At 40.9% G+C, this 20,928-nt stretch overlaps 1 protein-coding gene across 1 annotated transcript in view; it reads left to right on the top strand.

Annotated features, from left to right (window-relative positions):
• SERINC5 (serine incorporator 5) overlaps positions 1 to 20,928 on the top strand; it is a 48,981-nt gene that overhangs the window by 19,959 nt on the left and 8,094 nt on the right. Inside the window, exons 4-11 of the mRNA XM_041470744.1 lie at positions 72 to 154; positions 3,024 to 3,117; positions 4,673 to 4,884; positions 5,644 to 5,739; positions 8,114 to 8,240; positions 9,849 to 9,915; positions 13,075 to 13,114; positions 13,816 to 13,963. Coding sequence (XP_041326678.1) covers positions 72 to 154; positions 3,024 to 3,117; positions 4,673 to 4,884; positions 5,644 to 5,739; positions 8,114 to 8,240; positions 9,849 to 9,915; positions 13,075 to 13,114; positions 13,816 to 13,963 — 867 coding nt within the window. The remainder of the gene's footprint in view (positions 1 to 71; positions 155 to 3,023; positions 3,118 to 4,672; positions 4,885 to 5,643; positions 5,740 to 8,113; positions 8,241 to 9,848; positions 9,916 to 13,074; positions 13,115 to 13,815; positions 13,964 to 20,928) is intronic.

Here is a 20,928-nt window from a genome sequence, read left to right as displayed (position 1 = left end):
CCTATTACAACCAGATTGTTTGTTGGTTTGTTTTTTTTTTTTTTTTTTTTTTTTTTTTTTCTCTCATACAGATTCTGGCTTATTAAACTTATAGTTTTGGCAGCAATGTGCTCAGGAGCTTTCTTCATTCCTGATCAGGACACTTTCCTCAATGGTATGTCTTCTTGTTTTGTTATGCTGCTTCATTCTCTGCTATCTTGTGAGTGGTTAAAAATCTGAGAGATATAATCAACATGAATATTGCCTTGTTTCTTCAAGTAAAGCCTTTACAGGCCAGATGCAAAAATAGTGTTTGGGGGGAGCACTATGTGTGCAAACTACATGGTCTTCATGTGAATGTGCATGTTTTTTTTCTGACCAAGAGCAGGGCAAAGTGGTAGGTAACAATACCACTGCAGCAATTCTTTAAGAATTCTTGCCAATTCTTTAAGAAATATGGAACTATAATGGTGCAGAAGGAGTTATTCACTCAAGAACACTACAGAGTTGCATATTAGTTTGGCTTGTGCAGGTAGCTCTGGCACAGTGCAGCAGTCAGGCTGCCCAGTGGAGAGGTGCCAGTGCTCCAGGAGGCACAGTAACCTGCTGGGCACTGGTGTCTGCTGCCTGGAAACTTGCAGTGCCCCAAAAGAATTTAGGATGTTAATTTTCAGGTTGGGGGCATACATGCAGTAAAGTAAAATTAGAGTTCTTGGGCCCTGGTACATGTGCTCTGCTGAGGATGCCATGTCAGAAGCATTTCCAGTTTTGGAAGGAATGCTGGCAATAGCACAGGTCTGCTGAAGTGCCAGCTGGGAGGGGAGTTTAGCACAGAAGTCTTGTGGGCTAGAAGCAAAAATCCTGGTGATACCAAGATGAGTTTGTTCTCTTACATTTGCTGTAAGTACATCTTACAGCTACTTGTAAGCCCTTAAACTGTGGGTTTGAACAGGTGATGGGGGGTGAGATGGGATCGGTAAAGCAAAGGAGCAGTTGTGCATGCTGCCTGCTTCCACTAAGATTTGCTTGGTTATCTTGTTCTCAACACTCTTCTGCTCTAGCCAGGATGTTTAAAAGGGCAGGAGGGAGGGGTAACATGGGGCAGAGAATGGAGTGGGCAGACAGACTATGAGCACAGTACACTGGGAAACTAAAGTAAAAACCACTACAAATAAACCACTGACAGGTATAGTTCAGCTTCTTGCTTTTGGTGTTTGTTTGGTCCTAGCTCAGTTGAGGCCCTCTTCCATGTCCTCTCTGAAGTTGTGGGATGGCTGTGTATGTGTTTGTCCTTAGGATCTATTCTGTTTGGATTAGATGTAGCAGTACAATGCCTTGTACTCGTGAGCGGGTGAGACTGCCTGTCATCTTGGCAAGTGACCCTTTTCATGGTGAAACGTCTTCAGGAACTGATGTGGTTGCAGAAGAGGAGAAACAGAATTTTTTGTGCTGATTCTCAACAGCAGTCTAATGTAGTCTGGGGATACAGCATAATGAACTTTCTTCCCCAAGCTAGTTCATGACTTTTCACTCCGAAGTACTCCAACTTCTGCTAAACTAGATGTAATCACAAATTTCCATTACCTCTAGTCTGCCCCAGAATTTGAAATTTACAGATGGTTTGGGTATAGTATGTTTGTGGAGTTTTCTCCCCTCCTTTCAAGAAACTTACACGGTCTTTTGGTTGCTTGTTTTGTTGTTTTATTTTTTTTTTTTTTTATTGAGAGGCGCTTTTTTTTCCTTGAAAAATAAAATCTCGTGCCATGTTTCTCAAGCAGTTTGTTAATCATGGAGGGGGAAGATCATGTGCAAGCAGTAGGTTTCTGTAAGTTGTAGTGTTAAATCCACACTGGCTAGGCTGATCTTACCTGTGATTGATCCATAAACGTCTGCAGTATACCCTGGCAGAGGGAGATCAGGAGAGTCTATTTAATTGTTCACTCCATTGGTGGTCTCACCTTTCCTACTCTCCCTTTCATAAATACGTGCCACTTTGTGCCCTGCCTGTTTTTTATGTACTTTTTTACAGAATAACTTAATCTGTTTTTTTGTTTTGTATGTTTGAAGAAGCTTGTCAAGTGTATACAATATGTTTAGTAAACCAGACAATGACATTTTTGCTTGCTTTTAAATAATAAGCTTATGAGAGAGTAAGGGAAAAAAAAATCTCTACATCAACTGCTAATGGGAATGAGCCCTGACTGTTCCGTTCTTCCACTTAACTTACACAGGCTTTTTTTTTTTTTTCAAAACAAAAGCACAATGAAAGGATATAGCTGAATTTTGCTGATGCATTTCCTTGGTCTTTTCTTCTCTGAAATCAGTTGCTCATCTGGAGTAATTTGTAGGCTGTGTACTGCAGAGCAGCACAAGCTGTATATACAGCTAAAAATTAAAATAGGTATCTGTATTTCCTCAGACACTTCTGATGTTGCATGTAAGAAATCTGTTGTCTAAAACATCTAAGCAGCTACCCAAATGCAGTATATGTAGGTCAACAGTTAAGTACCCAAATAACCTGTCCTAAAACCAGTCAGTGAATACTAAGTGTTCCTTGGGAGTGGCTTGGAACAGCATTTGTGAATAGATAAACCCCACCTTTGTTTTTCTGTGGTACTGGAATCTGGAGAAGAAATTGCCCATTTTTAGTAATGACTGGGTTCCAGTACCTTGCAATTGCAGGGTTTGGATTCCTGTGGAATGCCTTCACAGCACCTCCTTTCTGTCAGTCACAAATAAAGGTTTCAGTATTTTCTGTCTGAACATAGTAACTCATAGGCTCCACAAAAATTTTCTAGGTTAGGGAAACCCAGTAGCTGTCCTGACATGATTATATTGAAAATGTAGCAGGTTGCAAGCTGAATTCATAAGGGAGCTAATATTGAGTTAACTGAGGTGGCCTTTCATCTGAAATCTCTCATCTCCTGCTACCTTTGTGAGCTTGAGATATTCAACCACATTAACAGCTTCACTGCATAGACAATAAATCCATTTTATCTCAACAGAAAGGCGTTTGACCTATTTTCTGCCTCTCTGCCTTGCAGCCTGGCGCTATGTAGGAGCAACAGGAGGGTTCCTTTTCATTGCCATTCAGCTCATCCTGCTGGTTGAGTTTGCACACAAGTGGAATAAAAATTGGTATGTGTTGGGCAAGTAGTTATTTGCTTAAAATTCTGGTGGACTCCTGACCAATACTTTTCTCGTAACAAAGAACGTAGTGTCTTGGATGTAATTTTTGAAAGACGATAGTTGAATCAGAGCTGTTCATATTTGCTTCATCTGCTTTCTCCTTCCCCAGCAGAAATGTTTCCTTATTGCTCATTTCTACTCTGCTGATTTATTTTTAACCTGAACCGCTTGGCTTCCATTTAGTAGTAGTGTCTTGGAATGCAAAAATTTCTAACTATAAGTTATTATGTATTTTATATGAAAATACATCTGCTAAATGGAGTGGTGCAAGAGAATAAAACTGGAGTTGAAAAATGTATTAGTGAAACTGTGTGCAATGTTGTGAACTGATAAATCTGCTTTTTCTATGTCAGCTTAATGGATGTCAATTTTCTTTCTCAGATGGAGACTGCTAATTTGTGTTCAGCTTCTTTCTTGTCATCTAAATAGGCAAGATTCCATTATCAACCTAGATATACAATATTTGGGCATTGACTTCATTTTTGGTTCAAGTATATTTTCTATTACTGTCCTAGCTCTTCACCTCTCATCAAATTAAAATATTTAAGTTTTCCTCCCACATGTATTTTCCTGCCTCCACCTCCACCCTTTCTGTCTCACATTTCCTCCTCTACAAACTCTTGCAGCAATTTCTTGTTCTAATTAAAATACCTGCTAAGAAGGAGTTTTAGCAAACCTTCGGCTTTGATAAATTCCTGTTACAGGGAGGAAGAGGTGAGAACTCCTTATACCACAGATATTTTTAGTGCTAATTACTGTAGCTGATTTTTTGTGGATGAAAGACTTCCAGCACCAGCATTTAACTTTAGCTATCTTTACATTAGATATTCTTTTAAAATAAGTCCTGTTTCCACAAAACCACAGGAAAAAAGCCCCACTGAAAAGAATTTCCATCTGCAAAACAGCCCGTTCTTTCAAAACAAAAACTTCTTTTAAACCCTGGTGGGCTTTGCAAGAGATGTTTGGAAGACGAAGAAAGGAAAACAAGATGAACCACTCTTTAGCTGAGAGAGGCTGGTGGTTAGACTCAAACTGAGAGGAGGCTGAGCGAAAGAGTAGTAAAACTTTCAAGGTGGTACAAGGAACAGAAGAGAGGCCATGCCATGAGCAATAAACCCCTGGTTTCATTGTGTGGAGAATTGCTAGCCCAGCCTGGGATACTTGGAGTTGCTGCTGAGGAAACTCCTGAAGTATTGAGCTGAGATATGCTGATGGGCTGATCCCAGAGGACTCCTGGGAGTTTTAGGAGTCAACACTGGGCTATAATTACAAAAGGAGCTGATTGTGATAGTACAGAAGATAAACACTGATGCTAAGGAATGTTTCCCTCTGTTTCATGGGTAGGAACCTTGCAAGAATATCTGTGCTGGTGTAGTGACGCACGCATGCCTGGGGAAAGTAAACGCTGTCTTTTGTGTTTGAGGATATGAACTCTTCAGCTGTTAGAATTTTATGTTCTGGGCAAGTGAAGACAAATACAAGATGCTTGTCTCTCTCTCCCCAGGACTGCAGGTGCAAACCACAAGCAGGTGTGGAATGGTCTGCTTGCCTTGGTCACTCTCATCCTGTACTCCATTGCCGTGGCAGCTCTGGTGCTCATGGCTCTCTTCTACACGCGCCCAGAGGGCTGCATGTACAACAAGGTGCTGATCGGAGTGAACGGCGGCCTGTGCCTCTTCGTGTCCCTGGTGGCCATATCGCCCTGCGTCCAGAACCGTGAGTCCCCTGACCTGCTCTGCTGCTGGGTTCTTGCTGCTGCCGCAGTTGTGTGCCTGGAGGCAAAAGCCATGTCTGCACAGAAAGTCTAATAGTTCAGAGTTGGTGCTGCTCTTGACTCTATCTACATATCTGTCTGAAGTGCTGTCGCTCATTGTCAGCTTGACTGCTGAAACCACAGAGGTGTGGGGCGTTCTGGGTGTGCCATCAAGCACAGTGTAGAGAACACCCACCTGCTGATGGCTGGTGCTGTGTTGTGAAATTTACCTAAGTCTGGCAGTGGTAGCTCTCAAACTCACTACTGTTTTACTATTTACTTTTGACTTCTTGGGATTTATAATTTGTAAAGTTTGGGCCTGGTGGAGTTACCAGCAATATTTTATACTTCATGTGCTGTTAGTATCTTGCAAGCATTGGGCCTGAAAATAGTGGAGTGACTCCAACCGAGAGATTACAGGCAAGTAAAATTATTGTGGCAGCTTTTGAAAGTGGCTGTATTTGGCAAAAGCATAGAGGTGATTCTTTACTTACACGGGAATCACTAATAGTTTCCTAAAACAGCGCACAGAACTAAAGGATAGACCTTTTTTTCTTTATTGGACAGTGGAACTCTATCTAAACTGCCTCAAACACTCACTAACTGCCTTAAGTGAAAAAAAAAAAAAGATACTGGTGTGCTGTTATTTAAAGGAGATAAATTTCTTTTTCAGTTTGCTAAAATGTCTACAAAAATAAGTAATTTTTCTTATTCTTGTAAAGGCCAGCCCCATTCTGGCTTGCTGCAGTCGGGAGTCATCAGCTGCTATGTCATGTACCTCACTTTCTCGGCACTATCCAGCAAACCACCAGAAACAAGTAAGTTATCTGTTGCCTTCTGGTGCAAGGCAAGGCGACCTGGTTTCAATGAGCAGCACGGCAACTCAAACTCACCAGGGTTACTCGGGCCAAAGACACAACGCTGACACCAATGTGGTGGACGGTCAAAGGCGTTTATTGTTTCATCTCGTGGGGTTATATACTCTAGGGTGCTACTCTATGTCACAGGGGGTCGGCTTATACTGTTTTACAATTAGTAAGGAGAGAAAAGCTACTAGAGTTAGGGAGGTTGCATTCTTTGCTTATCTCAGGAGATTAAGGGAGAAGGGAGTCTTGCAGCTGCAGCTTTCTGTGACATCGTGTAATCTTCTGCTCGCCTATCCCTGTGTAACACATCATCACTACAGTTACCTAATGCTTTATGTAAATGCTTTTAAACATATTGTGCATTAAAAGTAAGAATTTAGCAAACCTGGATTAACAGGCTTAAGGATATAGAAGTGCTGGGTTTGGTCTTCACAGAAAAAATTGCAAATAAATCTGTGCAGCCAAGAGACTGCAATTGGCACTCTCCCTGGGTGTTAAATGCTTTGGTATGGGGGCACTTAACTTACCTTGGGTGAGTTGCATCTGTTGCACCATTTCCTGTAAACAAATTTCCCAAAGTCTTGTAATCTACTCCTCCTATGAGAAGTACACATTCTCATAATGCTGAGTATGACAAAATACGTAATGTGTTAGGTCACGTGGTAGGAAAGGGTTGGAACAAATGGCTCTTGGATTCCTCTGGAAGAAGCTGGGTGATCAGCTCCATCCAGAAGTTTACAAGGTCCAGTTAGTAGGTGCTGGGCATCAAAGTGGATACTAATATGACACTTTTTTCTCCTAGAATTGGTCTGCTAATGAAGCAAAAACTTGAGTACCACTTGTATTTCATTTTGAGAGGAAATTTTAGAAGAAAGGACTTGGAGTTATGTCTCAGAGTTTTGTTGCAGCTGAGATGATGCTGTTCTTCAGCAGAGCTCTTGAACTCCACTTGCCTTTCAGCCACTAGTTTGCAGTTTGGGAGTATGGAACTCACTAGAGTTTTAAGTACTTGACACAGCAAAACCAGAGCAAGACTTTACAGCATAGTTAAAACTTTCCTCTACCCAAATAAATGTCAGATTCATATGTTTGCATTGGAAGCATTCTTTTCACCTAGAGAAGCTTTTTCTGGTTTGAGTTAGTACACCCTTTCTTTATTATTGCGCAGCTTTTAGTGTTCAATAGCTGAAACAACAACAGCTGGAGGAAAAGAAGTCCAGTGACAGGAAGGAAAAGTTTATACAGACACCTCTCAAGAAGAAAGGGGAGGGGTGAGGGAAAAAGTCTGTCATACTTGTGTGGGTACAGATATACACACAAGAGTATTCTAGAGTTAGGAAGTAAACCAGACAGTATTTAGGTGTAAAATTTATTTACAGAACTTTAGCCATGTTTTGAATTAATATAAATATGAATTTAGAAGACATCAGAGTTACTCAGAAGTCTGTCCACAGTGTAAAAAGAAGGGGAAGAAAGCAATATATGGAATCAAATTATATGCCTTGTGCTGCTTAATGCTTGTCACAGACAAAGTCTTCAGCAGTTAAGTGAATGTTCTAATTCTTCTTGTATATATTGCAAGTTGTGGTTATTGCATTTGTTAGAGTGTGCATCAAGCACGCTCTCAGACCTTCTTGTCTTCCCATGTCTGAGAATTTTCACAGTTCTCATCTACTCCCAGAGGTGCTGCTTCTTCACCTGTCTGTGTGATAAGGACTCCACATTTGCTTCTCAGCTTTCACAGTGGCATGTGCTAGAGAATGTGTGAGGTGCTGGTGCTTACTGTGGGGTCCCAGGCCCTGTTACTCAGGGAACAGGGCCTGGGACTGGGCTGGCCTTGCCGTGAACTTACCTAAGACTGATTTGACTGAGAACAAGGCAACTACTGACCACCTTTTTTTACTGTGTATGGATTTCATAGTTGTCTTCAAGGCACTCTTTCTGTCAAAGAGATTTCTGGTCTGAGGTCTATACTGTCTTAGTCTTACATGGTTTTGTAGCCTTGGGTGAAGTGTTGACAGACTTCCAGCTTCCTGTTTCTTAGTTCACAAAACAGTTGGTTTTTTTCCTTGTTTGTCTCTTATGGTCAGACAGGAAATTTTAGTATACTACTAAGTTGCATTTTTGTTTTGTCTGAAACACAGTCTGCAAGGTCAGATTTACCCGGTTTTTCTCTGTGATCTTTCTAAGAGATAGACAGAAACAACTGAAATTTACCTACCTCCTATCAGATAATAAAAATTCAGTTAAAGCCTTCAGTCTGAAGACTACTTTAAAATGCAATGAAATGAGCTCTGCAAACTGTTCTTTTTGTTTGTTTGTGAAGTCCTGGATGAAAACAACCAGAATATCACAATCTGTGTACCTGAATTCAGTCAAGGCCTGCACAGAGATGAAAACCTGGTTACTGGCTTGGGCACTACGATTCTGTTTGGCTGCATTTTATATTCTTGGTAAGTCTGGGAGTTTTCAGTTACCTTTCTGTAAGTGCAATGTTGTGGTCCAAAGAGTGAAGGTTTATAGCAGACCTCATGCAAAGTCACAGAGAGCTGTGGAATAAAGCTGAGCTGGAAGGTTTGTATTTTCCTCAGCTTCAGAATTTTAGACGTTTTAGCTAAAAATGTTCAACAAGATAATGCAACTTTCGAAACAAATATATCTCATTAAAATCAAGTAGGGCAATTTATCTAGAGGCAGAGGGAAAGAAATTCCACCTGTCTGTGATCCCAGGTAATCTCAGTGTTAAACTCCAAAACTCTATACAGTTACATTCACCTGAAAAATCTGTCTGAAATTTTTGTAGCCTCCTGGCAGAGGCTATGACTGTCCTTGAAGATCTTGAAAACAAACTATCTGTTGGGAGGGTTTATGCCTTCCTTTGAACAAATGATGAACACAGTATTGCCATCAGGATTTGCCATTGATCTGCTCTAAAAAAAAAAAAACCCGCTTGTGCCTGTGCTGCTCACCTTTGATGCTCATCTTGTATTATTGCAGCTCACTTCAATAAATTAAGTTATGCTCGGGGACAGGGAGTTGCCGGTGATTGAGAGGTAGTGTGTCATTTATTTTGGCTGTGCAGCTTACCAGGAGACAGGCAGCACTGCCTGTCTGCTGCTGGTTTTGGAGCAGGTTCTGCTACTGAATCAATCCACTTCAAAATTCACACAAAGAAACCCCTTCGTATTTTTGTGAAGTAAAAACAAGAGACTTACTATTCTGTTTATCAAATACACATGTTCCATTTTGTTCTGATACAAAATATATAAATATGGATATAATGGATCTAGTTCACATTAGAAGGGCACTTACAGTGCATCAGGGAGGTGTTTCAGCACGCAGACAATATTCATGTAGCCTGCCACTGAACTGTACCGTGTAGCTGGGGAGGTAAGAATACCTTCAAGGGGAGTGTTTTGAAGCATTTCTTGCCAAGGCTCAGTCTGTACACTAAAGCCTTCTTGTGGGTAATGGGAAATTTGCATTTCCCATCCTAAAAGGGCAGGGCAGAGCAAGAACTGTTTCCTGTCAGAAGAAAGTAGAAAGGATTCCCCCACAGATAACTACAGTCATGCAAGAAAGTAATTTCTAGGAGCTGGTACACTGACAACAGTTGCTGGTAATTTACTTTTGAAAACTGGCTGCCAGAGACCTGTGAGTTTGCTGGCAAAACCTTTGCAGAAATGCTGAGCCAAAGTGATGGCTGTGAACTGAATATAAATGCACTGGTTGTGCACAGCAGGGGAGATCTCTTCTGGCTTGCAAATTGGAGCACTTAGATTTTGCTGCTGTCAGATGGTGGTGAATTCATCACCTTTTTGGAGTGACCTACTTTTAAGCTCATGATTCAGTCTGAGCTGGCCAGTGGCCATCTGCCAGGCTGGTTTCTACCTAGTGCAGGACAAACTTTTCACATACTTAGTGCTTGATGATAGCATCCAAGCAAATGCTTGGCTGAGACATGGGAGTAGACTTTTTATGTTTGCTGTGATGTTGAAGAGTTACCCTGTTGGGGCTATAGTTATGCGCAGGGCTTTGACACTGTCTTCTTTTCCTTCTAGTTTGACCTCAACAACACGTGCAAGCTCAGAGGCACTGAGAGGAATATATGCAACAGCTGAAACTGAAGTGAGTTCTTGCTTCTTCACACAGGATTTTTGTGTAGACTTTTCCCCATGCTTTTATTGCTGTTGTTTTTGTGGCCAGTAATCTGAAAAGAGAAGCTATTCTTGGTAGCATGTATGCTATGTGCCGCTGGGTATGGGCTCATCAGAACATTTATCCACATTGGCCCTTCTGTAGGTGTTGCTGCTCCTGTGGAGGTGCCTTTATGTACTGAAACTGTTTGCTGCTCTTGAACTTTATTCAGCATCCTGCAGACTTCCTGTAAATCTTGTGTTCAACATGAGCTCATGTCCTCTCATTTAGGGGAAAAGTGTGCTGGAAAGCTACCAGAAGAAAAAGTGGAGGAGTTCTTGAACATTTTCAGTCCTGGTTGCCTTTGTTCTCATAGCAACTAAGATCCCAAGTTCTTATCTCTTATTTTTATTTCCGTACATAAGTAGTTCCTTTCTTTTTGCCAATAATTTAATCTCTGATTGTATTTCTTGTCCCTGTTTCAGCTGTACAAATTTCTTTGTTCCACCTACATGTTACTTTGGCTTCCTTGTCCTGGGAACACCCAGAAAACTCTGGGAAATCAGTGGGGTTTTGCTAAGTAGGAGTTGCCCCTTGCTTAGCTTGCTAGAGATGCTCTTCAAATATATGTGAGTGTTTAGAAGATAAATCTTCATCCCTAGCTCTTTTTGCATAGGTGTTGCTTGCATCTGCAGTTTTAGCTTCCATTTCACAAGTTTTTAATCAGAGTGTGAGAGTTCAAAAACACAGAGGTATCTGCAGAGGCCTTTGGTGTTTGCAGTAGCTGGGTGTGGGGAATCATAAGACATTCCAGTGTGGGAGTGCCAGGGTGCCGGGGTGCTTCCCTGTGGCAGGATGCTGTGGCTGGACAGGGCGCCCGTGCCAGCCCAGCCCTCGCTGCCAGCTGGGCACAGGGCACCCAGGCTGGCATGGCCTGCCGTAGGCAGGTCCTGACGGGGCCTGTGCCTTCCTGCCCCGTGCTGAGGGACAGGACGGGGAGCACTGCAGAGAAAACAGCCCTTTGTGCCCCTGCACCTCCTCTGCCAGCCGGGCACTGTAGGAGGCCTCTGCCAGAGGTGTGGCTCTGTGCCTGTGGAGGAACAGCGGGAAGGCTGGGACCTATGGCACAGCATGGATTTGGGATGTGGCCCCTCACCGGGAAGGTCCATCTCGTCAGCCAGAGTACTTGCCCACTGGAATAGTTCTGGTTTGTTGGGTTTTAAAGAGTGTACAAGAGCCACTAAATGTAAATATAAAGAAAGGAGAGCAGAAGAAGATAAATAAAAAGAAGAAGAGCAGCTAACTGCACTCCGATTGCCTCCAGCCCAGAGAGGGTTTGTCAGCTCTGCTGGAGGCAGCTGAGTGTTAGGGGTTAGGGCGGGTGTGCCAGCGTTGCTAATTTCAGTCTGTGCCAGGACTAAATTACAGCTGGTTAAAATGTTGAAGGGAACCCCAGCGCTTGCTTCAGAATGTGAGTAGAGCCCCAGCACAAGGCAGGCTGGCACTGCAGGTGAGACTTGGCACAACAAGAGTAGAAAGAGGTAGAGAATAAGGAGTTTACATAAAATCTCGGACAGTCTTTTGAGAAAGAATGAGCTTTTTGGCTTTTCCTGAGTTTATGAACCCACTGAGTACAGGTAATCAGGGATACGTGGGGGGAACCTCTCACTTGCTGTTTCTGCTGGACATTTTACTTTCAAGACCTATTGTCTGGGAAAGCGTGCAACCAGTCCCTGCAACAGGAGATAAGCTATAACACAAAGTTTAGAAGTGCAAAGCATAAATATTTACTCATGTGTATGTGGTGTCCCAACCAAACTGGAGCATCCCAAATGTGGTTTTACACAAGGGTCTTCTACCCTTCAGGCATTCAGGTGCAGCGTGATTTGACTAATCACTGACACCGACACCATCGTTACTAATCATAATAAAACTTTTCAAAACAACTATATTTCTGCAGCAGTCTTGCTGCTTGTCTGTTGGTCCAGACATCCTTTTAAGTCAGTCTTGAGATAGCTACTTATCTATGATGCTGCTATGGTTTCAAAGGTGTTTTGGAGGCCCTAGGATGCTGGCCTTACCTTGGCTGTCCAGCACCATGTTTTATCCTTCATGGACAGCTCTAAGTTTCCAAGCAGCGATGTCCTTATTTTCAGGACTGGGCAGTCCTTTAGTTTGTTTTACTTAAGTGTGGACAATACCAAAGTCTCCAGTAAAATTCCAGTGCCTCATTACATTGTACAGTATGTTGTGAACAAGTAAACAAAGTTAACACACTTTCATGGTATAAAGACTAATATAGCAGGAAAGTGAATTTTCCTAACATTCATTGTCTTAATCAGACCACAAGCAAAAGAAACCCCAGAGAAGGATACTATGAGTACAAATAATAGTTGTGATGTGCTACAGAAAGTGCTGACTTTAACTGTAGTCTGGTGCAGGAAATACTCTTATATTTGTTCATTAGATGATCAGCGCCTTTTCTCCATTTACATTACCATTCAACACACAGAAAGTGTAAATTTCAGCTTTTCTTTCTCCATCAGGTTAAAAAAAGAGGAAATCTTAATTTAATTAATAATTAAATTATTTAATTTATTTAAATAAAATAGGACAACCAGTTTTCTGCTTTTATTCATTCTTCTTGTGCTCTTTCTGGCTCTATTTCAGCAAAATCTTGCAAAGAGAAGTACATATCATGCTGGTACAGTTGTAATTTCCAACCTATGCATCAGAACTTTAAAAGTCCCTTATACTTTCATCTTAGTACAGAAATGTCCTAAAAAGCACTTGTATGCACATCTAAATAGATAAGTCCCCTAAATATGAATGTGCTTTATTGTAGCTTTTCCACCATTTTTTCATAATTATATGAATCTGTGTTGGACCTAGAGTTATGTAAAATGCGTAGAGTAATTTTTAAAGACTGGTTCATTTCTTCAAATTTACTGAGCAGGTTTTTCCAAAGCTTGGAAACTGCTGGTCTGAGCTACTGAGCAAATCCTAATTTAAGTTTTGTGCTGGTTGGAAATACAAACCAGACTTTTCTAAATTAGTGTCTGTAGTTTAGACATAACAGACCTTCCTTCCCAGCAGTTCTGCTTTGCTGTAGCACAGGTTCTTACCCCCTTCCTGTTGTCTGTTTCACAGGTAGCTCGTTGCTGCTTTTGCTGTGTACCTGATGGAGACGGTAATTATGTTTTCTCTGCGCAGTTTACCATATTTGTGGCTTTTGGACCAAAACCAAGAGAGTAAGGACACAGCTGTGGATGGAGAGCTGCCTCATACCCTCATTCAATAGAGTATTGAATGCAAACTGAAGCAGATGAAGTGCTCCGAGTTAGGCTACAGAGAGAAGCAAGAGATGTCACAACACCATTTCAAAAATACTAGCAATACTAGGCTAGTTAATAATTCTTTAAAGTACATTTCATTCCTGCAACATACAAAGAGTAATCTCTGTTTTTGGCATGCCTGTGTGAGTGTACCTGGCTGCTGGACTTCTGGCTCAGCAGCTCTGCAGGGACTGCAGTTGAGGAGTGAGATAGGAAGGGAGTGTCCTATTTACAGACCTGGTACAATCAGGATTATCAGCTTGGACTTGCCAGAAGAATATTGCACAGGTAGAGCAGTTTAAATGCTCTCAATGCTCAGAATCTACTCAGTAAACCAGGAAGCTGTTACAAGGCAGGATTTCAGTTTTAGTCCAGTTTTTCACTCAGGGGTTAGGCCCACGCCCTGAGGATGAGAAAATGTTTCAAGTGTTACTCTGTGTCAGTCGCGCTTTCCCAAATCACACCGTAGATGTTTCTCTGTGTTCTCTGTGAAGCCAGCTGCTCTTTTCAGTTCTCACTACATTTGCAAAGCTTTCTTGTTTCCTGTCTCTTACAGCTGATGCTGAAGAGCATGTTGAAAAAAGGGGAGGCCAGACTGTGGTTTACGATGAGAAGAAGGGCACAGTGTACAGTTATGCCTACTTCCACTTTGTTTTCTTCCTGGCTTCTCTCTATGTGATGATGACAGTAACTCATTGGTTCCAGTAAGTGTATTTCTTTAATGTGTTTCTTCAATGCCGACAAATTAACATCTCTCTGTGTTGGGAGGGAAGATGTGAACAGGAAGTTCTGCTGTGTGGGTGCTTCCAGTCTTTGTGGTAGAAGTTTGAAGAGATGTTGCAAGTCGTTCTTGGGCATTCTTAAGCAAGATATTGCTCTATAAAGGGCTGCTCTCCCTTGCTTCCTCCATGGCTTAACCTAGTTAGTCTTTTGTGTCATTCTATTTTTTTTTCCCCTTTACAGTTATGAAAGTGCTCAGATTGAAAAATTCTTCACTGGAACCTGGTCTATCTTCTGGATTAAGATGGTCTCCTGTTGGGTTTGTGTCTGTCTGTACTTATGGACTCTTATTGCTCCACTCTGTTGCACAACCAGGGAGTTCTCAGTGTGAACAGTCTAAAGGTCATTTAAAGTTTTTCTCTTTTTGTTTATTTTCTTTTTTTTTAGGAATGAGGAAACACGAATTACCCACTTATAATGTACCAGTTATTACCTTTTTAGTTAGACTAAACAAATGATTGAAGACTTTTTTTACCATTTTTTATTATCATGAACAAGCATTGCCTAAGGGAAAAATCTGTTTTGAAACTTTACAATGCTTATGTGTGGTGTGTAGAAAACACAGTTGTTGCATAAACTGGAATAAGTGGAATACTCTTCAAATAACTGACAATCTTTTTCTGGCTTCATTGACAAGAAAAAAAAACTTATGGTGCAGATGGTATCTTCTTCCTAGGAATGTTTGGTATCTTCCAGCAAATATGCATTAATTCCTTTTTATACTCTTTTATTAACTGTTTCTTTTACAGTTTGCAGTGATGATTTGGACTGCTGTTTTGTACAGCATATAATTCTTGTAAGTAGTATCCAGATAATTTTTTTTCCAAAACCATGTCTAAATACTTCTGTAGAAATAAGAGAATATATAAAATTTGACTGCCAAAGCATCTACTAAAAAATGTTTATCTAAGTATTAAATATATTAAGTTATTTTATACCTAGATTGAGAGAGGAATGTACCAATGATAGTAAAGTATTTATTCTATTATTACTTTAAAGGCACTTGGATATTTTATGCAATTCAGATTTAGCCCAGTTAATAATTGAAGGGGAGTTCTACACACAAAATCTCAAACTGAATTTTGTCCAACTTTGCCAGGTCACTCAAAAGTTGAGTGTACTGCATGGGGATGTAAGATAAGGTACATTCTTTATTTACGTTGTTTGCTGTTGAGAAAATGATAGGGAGCACTGCCCGTTGCTGTTAAATTTAAAAGTGGGGTGCTCATTTACTTCTCTACCCTGCTGTTTCAGCTTGTCTCTAAAGGTCTCCCAGGTGTTCAGTTCTGTTTCCATTACTAGTTTTATAGTATTTTAGATGCATTGATGGTCAGAAAAGGACTATAGTGTGTCATCGTCTTTTCTGCTTGTGTGTTGGTTGGAAAGTATTTTTTCTAACTGCTGTATTTTTGTACTCCTCTGTTGATATTAGTTTTGCTGTTGGGATGGGAGTTAGCCAGCCAATGTATTAAGAAGACAGAAATTCTCTTGTAGATCTCCTATTCCAAACACTGGAGTAAGCAGTCAGAAAAGCAAAACCAGAAGACACAAATACAACAAGCAGCTGCCTTAGTACAAATGACTTGACAATATTAAACACTACCTTGTTACCTTTTTTAAAAATTAATTTAAGCAGATGATTTGGTGGTAAAACAACAGCTCAAATGCCTGAATGCTGAAAAAGGTTGAACCCCCATATTTATCTGCATTCCAGAATTTATGACTTGAGTTAGTACTGGTGGTTTTTGTCTCTCTCACTCAACATGTATATTCACACACATGTACAGTGTAAAATATCAACCAATTAGCAGCTCTCTTTTTTAAAAAATATGATTGAGCCTTAAATCTTCATCCACTGCTTTCTGCAAGTCAAAGAAAAGCACAACATGGATGCCACTGGGTTGGCCAAGAGATTTACATGCCTTAGTTGTTCTGTTATAATAGTTAATGGCTAATGCCCACCTGGTGAGTAATCGTAACATATTGGATCTTGATTCTCATCTTGTTTTCATTGCCATTTTTAGCTGCCTTGTTGTTATGGTATCCCAGGGCTTCTGTCCTGTTCGGAGCTTTCTAGGGATGTGATCTTCCCTACCCTGTGCACTCTTACCTGAAACAAAATCTTCAGGTCTGCAGTCCTGTCTACTTGTGCCACCTATCCCAGTAATTAGAGCCTCAAAATACATGTTCTGAGATCTAAGGGAAGGAGGAGTCTGTCCAGCAGGGACTGCCTTGGTCTTCTTCTTGTTTGCACCAAGAGTTAAAAATAGCAGGGCTTTGACACTGAGTTAGAAGAGAAACAAATAGCTCTAGACAGGGAGGCAGGTTTTTCTCTTTCCCTTTGCTTCTGCTGGGAGGTTCTGATCCTGCCAAGAGCTCTGCTAGCATGGGGACCTGTCAGAACATTTCTGTCTGCATTTAGAGTCTTGCTACGCAGATACTTCTCAGCTGAAGAAGGCCTTTATTAACACTGTTTCAATCCAGAAGCATTTATCTGTCCAGTCTCTAAGATGAGAGCCTGTGGGCTGTGCAGTGATGACTAACAGTTGTCCCACCTAACTCACAGCCACAGTTCTGACAGTTTTGATCCAGTGCTGTAGTTGCGTGCTACAACTGAAATAGTTGAGGCTCATGCCTTGCCTGATCCTAAGAGGCATGCAAGATTTGCCTTCTAGTGCTATATATGTTGTACTGTGAGAAACCAAGCTTCGTTGGGGTTTTTCTGTTTCTTTGTTTTGAGCTTTTTTTTTTTTTTTTTTTTTTTAATTAGCCATGGTTTTTGTAACAGAACAATCAGGGAAATGAGCTTTATGGAGGCACACACTATGTCAAGTTATAGGGCAGGGAAAGATTTCTGCTGTCTGGTTCTCATAGCAGGCATCCCAGTCATAAATGTGGATGATCTTAATACTTATCTTGGTCCTTGGATGTTCCTGTTTACAGAAACACTTATTTTATCTAGTATTTGTATCAGGGCTTTCTGCACCTCCTTGTGCTGTTTTTTTTTACAGTTTGTGTTTAGGGAAATAGGTTTCGCACAGAGGAAACAAGGCTGTAAAAGAAAGTCCACAGTGAGGCATGAGTCCATTCTTCTTACACAGCACTCGCCTCACTGAGCTGCTCCTTCATCCTTCCCTACTACTAACTATTGACCTTAAGCATAACAGAAAGGGAATCGGGCAGTGCCCGTTTACACAGTTTTGTCTACTTTGAGCAAATGTTTGGGGGGAAACCCCCAAAAATAAATAACGTTGAGGGCCTGTGTGTCCATGCTGCCCCAGATCCAGCTGTGGACTTCCAGGCCTTTCTAAGGAATCAGTAACTAGTAGCACTTGGGTGTGCAAAGACTCCAGTTCCTCACCAAGACAAGGCTTCCTGCTGGCCAGGCAAATATTACAGCCTTAGTGTTTGCTGTAAAATGTGTACTGTGAACTTCCATGTGCAACTACATAATAAAATCCTCGGCTCGGGTCAAGGAATCAAATTCCCAGCCCATAAATTTCAAACAGTTCATGCAAATGGGCTTTAACAAAAAACTTGTTAAGAAGTGCCTTCATACCTACTGCTGTGATAACTATTAATTCAGGTGGCACTAGAACTGGAAAACCTGGACTGGGCCTGTGACTGGGTGATGCTGCCTTGTAGATTACACCAGTGTGTACAAGGCACAATCAGACCCGGAGTGCACATGGAAGACCAAACAATCTGTGCTTGACAAATCTTTGGGGATAAGACTGCTTCAGGTATTACTGTGCAGTGGAAAATTAAGTGGGAAAACTCACAAGTAGCCTGATGCTTTTGTAAATAAATAATTTTTTTACATTTAAGCTGTAAACAGTTAACTTTCTCTCCCCATACCTGAAAGTGGAGGTGACTGTCTGCTGAGGCAAGTCCTGCCTTGCACCATGTTTGTTCATTGAATTTGTTCCCAGATGTAAGCAGTGCAGCACTTCTGGCTCCTAGTGGTTTTGGGCTGTGTGAAGTGAGAAAGCTTACAAAGACAGCAAGACCAGAGAACATGTCCTGTACTAAATTTCCTCTATTTAAATTTGAACTAATGCTATCTTTAATAGACTTTTGGAGGAACAGACAGTGTTAACAGAAGTTGTGCTAGTAAGGTGAAACAATTTTATTGGCTTTTTTCTACTTTGTCAAGTTTGCCATCATAAAGTCTATATGGGACTTCACTGCTGCGCTATCATCTGAGACTGGAACAATTTTACTTTTCTTTGTGAAGGCAACCAAGAGCTGCAGTCATGTCTGATTCTTGTTTGAGGTAAATAAAGTGGGACAGACTCGGAGAGCAAGTGTCTGAATCCAAGTAACTGGACTAACAAATGAGATGATAAAACATTACTAGGGATCTGCGGAAAGCAGATGGGGCATGCTCATTTGCTGTCGGCCACATAGTACCTCAAAGTGTGCAGGCAGCCCTTGCAGCTGAGCTCCACTGCAATCGCACATCAAAGGTATTGCATGTTTGTGATACTCTCAGCTTTCTCCTTTGAGCATTTCCATGAGGTTCAAACAGCCTGTACATGCCCAGCTGATGTGGTAAATCCTGCCTGGGTTGGGCTGCTTTCCTCTGAAATGCAGAATTCAGTGTTGCTAGTGTATGTATAGTCCAGAGAGAGGGTTTGTCCCCTCGCAGACTTCATAAACACTGCATGTCTATTTATTTATTTATTTTGTGTTTTAGCACCTTTTTAGAAGTCTATAAGTGCTTTGAGATTATAAATTACGCATGTGTAATAGCTTTGTCAGCTACTGCTGCAGCCATTTCTGGGTTAGAACATTGCTATTAACGAAGCAACCATTGCACTTGTGAAAAAGCTGGTTTTTAACAGTTCTTTGGCTTTGAATGATAGCATGAGGAAAATTTGGGTACTTAAGATAGTGCTGCTTGAACTTTGGCTAGCAGCCCACAGCATCATGGGCATCTCTGAACAGATCAGCAGATCAGCATTATCAGTAATCCATTGACTGTTTTTAAACTGTGCTGTAAAGAACTTATAAACTGCTAGGCTTTTCTCCTAAGTTGATGAAGCAAAATACCACAAGACCATACCCTTGTGGCTAGATGAGTTGAGATTATCCCTTGCTAAAATTTTGCTTTCATTTTCCTTCTGGGCTTTAGAAGCAATGTCTTTCGCTTGGAGGCTGTATCTCCTTGTTTTACTTGCCTTTTTCTCTTTGGATTTGTTTTTAAAGGCACTGTAAACCGCCTTCCTTCCCAGACAACCTACTGCCTGTCAAATGGGATGTCTTTGGTGCTAGAAACTAGCAAAGAGCTCTTTGCCAAGTCTTAGTGATCCTTTCCTTTTCATAGCAGGACAGCCTGCAGCATTGAAGCAGAGTCAAGGATCATAGTTTATTACATGGATCAGTTTTTCTCTGTGACAACTGATTCTTTGTTTTCCAAAGTGGCCTACGAGTTCTTGTGGGAGGGAAACACATAATGAACACCGTGACATTTTACTTGTGTTTTCAGTTTTGTAAACAGTAGTTAAAATTCAGTGTTTCACATGACTGTACAAGTGAATGCCAGGGGTCAAGTGCTTAGAAAGCTTTAGCTTTTTTTTACTTGGAAGAGGATACGTAGCTTGGGAACTGGTGTGTCTCTGCATTTTCTGCATCCTCATGGCAGAGTGCCCAGGTGCCCCAGGATGGGGATGTAGACACACTGTACAGAGTGTGAAGCAGCAGCTTTGAGAGACTGGCATGATGACTGCTTTCTAATGCCCAAGGAAATTCTGTAGGTTTCAAGTAGGCCTCAAATCCCATTTGTTCAGGGGTTTTTATCCAATCTGGATTTGATTCTTTCCACACCTGTTCAATAATGTTTTTAAAAAGGTAGAATTTATTTCAGATATAAGCCACATTGGCTTCCCTGCTGCCAGCCAGTCCCTGATAGTTCCCACTGTGTAGCATACAGACATTTTCATAGACTTGCTCAGAGCCACATTCATCAGCTTTGAAACCACTCCAGCAGCCTAAAGCTTCCAGAGCTTTTGCTCACCAGAGCTGCAGGGTGCAGCACTGCAGCCATGCTTTTGCCAAAGAAGCCTCAGCGTGAAGCCAAGAAGAAAATGCAAAGCCAAGAATTTTGCAAAACTAAGGGGAAGTAATGGATCATTGGACATACCATAGCTTTAGTTTTCCTCTTACCGATACAAGTCCAGGTGCTTAGGTGTCCTTTGGACATCCATGCGAACTTAAAAGTGCGGAGAATTCACTTCCAGATAAAATCATTCTACTTGTAATATACAAGCTGAGAAAAGATTTACTAGGAACATATGGGTTCAGTGTCTGCTTTTTGTTGACCATTGATGCGTGGTGTTCAGTCTCATATATGCCATGTTCAAAAACTGGATGCAAAATAGTCAAAATATAAACGCATTTTCTTAATGGTGAGGGGATTTTAATTATTCTTTTTCAAGGTTCTTAATATCTCAAGGGAACTTTATGGTGTGTATGTGTGGTTTTATTTTATTAAGCTGTAGCCCAGTGAAGTGGAATTTTGCTAGTTTATTAACTTTTTTGCAAGTGTTGTAGTCTTTAGTAATAACAGTTTGACTTTTAAGGATTGGTAAAGATTCCAGAATTGTAAGATCTTACTTGTAAAATAGTCGACAGCTTTGCCTTTTTAGCATGTTAATGGTTTTTATGGACACTTCTTTTTGTATACTGAGTGAATGTATTGTTTTAGATTTAATGTTTAATGGACCAATAAAATTTTTCTTACATTTGAAATGAATTTTTGTGATATATTAAATTTTCAAAGTCAGTTCATTCTAGAAGAAACTTGTAAAATAATCTAAATATATGAGCTATGCAGTTACTGAGCCAGTAAAATAAAATTGGTTGATCTTTTATTTTCACTAAATTT

Source organism: Pyrgilauda ruficollis, unplaced genomic scaffold, assembly GCF_017590135.1.
Source record: "Pyrgilauda ruficollis isolate IOZ18807 unplaced genomic scaffold, ASM1759013v1 scaffold25, whole genome shotgun sequence".
Lineage (NCBI taxonomy): Eukaryota > Metazoa > Chordata > Aves > Passeriformes > Passeridae > Pyrgilauda > Pyrgilauda ruficollis.
Note: the sequence above shows the minus strand (reverse complement) of the source record. Positions and strands in the feature narration are given on the sequence as shown.